This window comes from Limulus polyphemus, unplaced genomic scaffold (assembly GCF_000517525.1).
Source record: "Limulus polyphemus unplaced genomic scaffold, Limulus_polyphemus-2.1.2 Scaffold132, whole genome shotgun sequence".
In the NCBI taxonomy this organism is placed as follows: Eukaryota; Metazoa; Arthropoda; class Merostomata; order Xiphosura; family Limulidae; genus Limulus; species Limulus polyphemus.
In genome coordinates this window covers 20,623-24,722 of record NW_013665742.1, presented here as the reverse complement: position 1 = coordinate 24,722, position 4,100 = coordinate 20,623, and the positions used below count along the sequence as shown (strand labels likewise).

The 4,100-nt window shown below is 32.9% G+C and overlaps 1 protein-coding gene across 1 annotated transcript in view; it reads left to right on the top strand.

The window, feature by feature from the left end:
* The window catches only part of LOC106473656, an 82,527-nt gene extending 79,617 nt beyond the window's left edge, over positions 1-2,910 (top strand). Inside the window, exons 5-6 of the mRNA XM_013934339.2 lie at positions 1,153-1,262; positions 2,683-2,910. Of these exons, the coding sequence (XP_013789793.1) occupies positions 1,153-1,244 (92 nt within the window). The 3' untranslated portion in view covers positions 1,245-1,262; positions 2,683-2,910. The remainder of the gene's footprint in view (positions 1-1,152; positions 1,263-2,682) is intronic.
* The last annotated feature ends 1,190 nt before the right edge of the window (positions 2,911-4,100 follow it).

The following is a 4,100-nucleotide window of genomic DNA, read 5'->3' as shown; positions in this document are numbered from 1 at the left end:
AGGGACGGCTAGCGCAGACAGCCCTCGTGTAGCTTTGCGCGAAATTCAAAAACAAACAAATATTGAACGAATGAGTAGAATCTCTTCCCTTGTTTCCTGATATCAAAGGCTCCCAAACTCTATGCATCCTGACTAAGGGCTTCACCAAATGAGCCTGTATAGATAACACTGCTGTGAATTTCGTATATTTGCTACGGCCTCCATGAACGCATTCCTACATCTCCAGTTTGGAAACCCTTGATATAGATTTCGTGGCTGGTGATATTAAATCGTGAACTACGAGATGTTTAAAATAAACTATTTGATAGCTTCCGAAACTAATGGGGTGGTTCGGGAACTATTTGGACTTTTAAGCACGAAGTACTACCGAAAAAATAAAACTAAGGAAGATCGTTTGACAAAAATTTTAATGCGTATACGAGACAGATAGTATCAAAGAAACTTGACATAAAAGTAGGTTATGGTAAGACATATTATAATAAAAAAAAACTATCTTTTGACCACACGCAAAGACTTACTTTGCAGAATATTATCATAGTTTTGTTTTCCACGTGTCATTTCTCACCCTTGTTGTGAAATTGAAGCTTAGGTTGCTCTGAGTCAAGTATATGTGCTTTTGCACACTTTAAGGTGTTTAGTGTTCTACTGACTTTTAAAACAATTAGAATAGAAGTAATATGCAAAGGAATGGGCTGCTTTTGAAAACTCAATAACTGCCTTTCCATTATCGTAAAATATCATGTTTATAAATAGAAAACGTTTGGTCGGCGAATATTAATACTCTTTCTATTAATCATTATTAACCTTAGCTCGTGTATTTATAATATCCCAATTTCACCTTTGGTCACGCCAAAGTATCTTTAGCTCAAGCATATTACATTCTTACTTTACACTGTCGTTTTTGCCTTTTCTCTGAAATACGTTGTAATTTCTCCGTTGCTAATTATCTTACAGAATAAATATAAAAACAGATATTCAATGCTTATTTTTATAAAAGAAAGTACGAGAAGTTTACTGAACAGAAAGTCTTGTAACACAGAAATAATGACGTATAAAGAAGACATTGTTTCTTTTTTTATGCAATGAAATTTCCATTAAGTTTATCAAAGACTTTTCCGATTATACCAACAGAAAATTGTTATTTTTGTTTAGGTGATGGTTCACCAGCTGGCGCTCCTAGAATAGGAAGTTTTTGGATTCCTTTCCTGGTGTGTTTAGTGTGGTTAGTGAGAAGGTGTACGTAGCGAAGAGATTATTTCACGGTAAGTTCAGAGTTACCTATATGTAAGTAGGTTTTATTTTTTGAATCAATATATTTTATACGAGTTTATTTTGTAAAATAAATACACTCCCTGTATAGCATTTTGTGACTTCGCAGTGAAAGGATTAGTCAGTTGTCTTGTTGTGTACAAGGAATTTTCTAATAAAAACAATACAGTGCACCACTGATAAAGGTGATGTCATCGTTCTATTTATTCTGAATTTATTCGTTAGGGCTCATTTTGATCCAGTGTCTTTTTTGTTTTAATTCAGGAATAAGAAAATCGGTATAAGGTCATAACTTGACTTTCAAAAGAACCTGACTCTGTCTCATATCTATGTAACAACAACGAAAAAAAATCTGCCCTTTTTCCCCTCTTAACGTATATTGTCGTTTTCGTCACACAGCGCTTACCTAACATTATAGGCCAAGCTGTTTCCTGTCGGTCACGTGCTTCCTACTTACTACTCGTCACGCGAAAAAACTACGTAAAGAACGTTCTGACTAAAATAACAACTTTTCAAAGTTCCTTTCTCGTCATTGTCTGTATATAACCAAATTATATGTCAGTAAATACATTAATTTATTCACAATGATTACGTTTTATTGAAAATATCGTGAATTTTTCTTATCATAAGTTATGTTCTAGTAATCATAGATCTTTTTTTTTTTTTTTTAACAAATAAAGTGTGAAAATTTATAAAACAAAGGTGAAATGGGTAGCAACTGCCTAGATGAGAGTGACACTTGTAGTGAAGGTCTTGGAGGACTAACATACAAAGTTACTCTACAAAACAATACGTAGAGATTTACAAACAAAGGTGAAATGGGTAGCAACTGCCTAGATGAGAGTGACACTTGTAGAGAAGGTCTTGGAGGACTAACATACAAAGTGACTCTACAAAACAATACGTAGAGATTTACAAACAAAGGTGAAATGGGCAGCAACTGCCTAGATGAGAGTGACACTTGTAGAGAAGGTCTTGTAGGACTAACATACAAAGTGACTTAACAAAACAATACGTAGAGATTTACAAACAAAGGTGAAATGGGCAGCAACTGCCTAGATGAGAGTGACACTTGTAGAGAAGGTCTTGTAGGACTAACAAAGTGACTCTACAAAAGAATACGTAAAGATTTACTTCAGATTTTCAACTAATGAGAAACGGAAACTCTCATTAAATTCGTAATCGCTGTTAATAGTATTGACGCATTAATCATTTTATCGTTGGCATTTTGCATTATACTGAAAATGAACAAAAATTATAGAGTTACGAATATTTCCTCTGTTAAACATATTGAGGATTGAAAGGTGTTATGGATAGGTTCTTTTTTTAAACAAGTTAAGATAAAAATAGATATCTTCATTTTGTAAGAATCATTATATATATATCTAATAATATAATTTCCTTTCTTTCTAGGTACCATGCCGTTACTCGTGGCAAAATACGTATTATAGAAACATCTATGTCACCTGTTGTGCATCGCCATCTAGTGTAACACGCATAAACTATTTGTGAAAAAACATTGAGTGTTTGCTCCATGTAACTAATATCTATATGATACGATCATTTTTAGGATGCTTTAAATACAATCAAAATGATTTACAAACTACTAATATCTAAATTTAATGTAAGCTGTAATTATAGTATAGGTTATTTATATATTTAAATTAACTTAAGCCCATTAGAAACTAGTCATTTTCTGTACAGAATATTAAATAACCTCACGCGTTTTATTATTTATTTAGTGACTCATATTAATATAGGGCATTAGTTTCCTTTTCTCAGGCTTATTGGTAATAACAGAGAACGTTGAGACGTAAGAATTAAAGAAGCTAATAACTACTTTTAATATAGGACTTGTGTTAATTAGAATAATTCCCCCAAACTGTTCTACCTGATGAAAACTATAAGTTAAGCTTATGATAATTCTGTCATCTAATGGGATTAAATCAAAAACCCAAACCTTTTTCTTATATTTCTATACCAAAGTGCATATGAATACGTCCTAGGGAAAAAGAATATATCATGTCTACTCCACAAAATTCGTTGTGTGTGTGTTTCTCGATTGTAAAACAATATTTTGCATTAGCTGCAACAGACAAAAAGTCCTTATTAAAGGGAACGTACTTAGCAGCAACTAAAATAGCCAAACAACCATAACAAGTTGTGCTGTGTGACCATTTATGGTCTCTAATTAAGTTTAAAGTACGTAGACACAGGCAAAGCAGGTAATTACAAACGTTAATGAATTACAACCAACCCTCATCTTTTTGTATAAATTACCCTTACCGAGACGGGAATATGTAATAAAAAATCGTGGTATAGTCATTTACACTAACTTGCATTTAAAGTAGGTGGCGTTGCAAATGAAACACGACGGTTGAAAGCACACAGCGTAAGGTTAATTACTTATGGTTTAGAACGTTGTATGTGATGTTACTGGTGTCAAAATGGTTTTTTTTTTCCATGAATATTAATTCTTTGTCATGCTGTTTATCAGTTTAAATATTATGATGGCAGAATATCATATAATAAAGCGTATTGCATAATCTCGTAGATTAAAATAAACTGTAGTAAAAAATATCTGGTAAAACTAAACGTTTTATATAGATATTCTTTGTTAATGAAGATTGTATGAATAAAACTTAAATCTCTTGTATTATCAGTAGAGCTTCAAGTATTCAAACCGGATAAATAGCTTATTGGTGTACCACAGAATTAAAAACTTACTTTACTTTATGCAGTACCCCCGTCCCCCCAAACATGCTCGCCCTTTCAGACGAGGGGGCGTTATAATGTGACGGTCAATTCCACTATTCGTTGGTAAAAGAGTA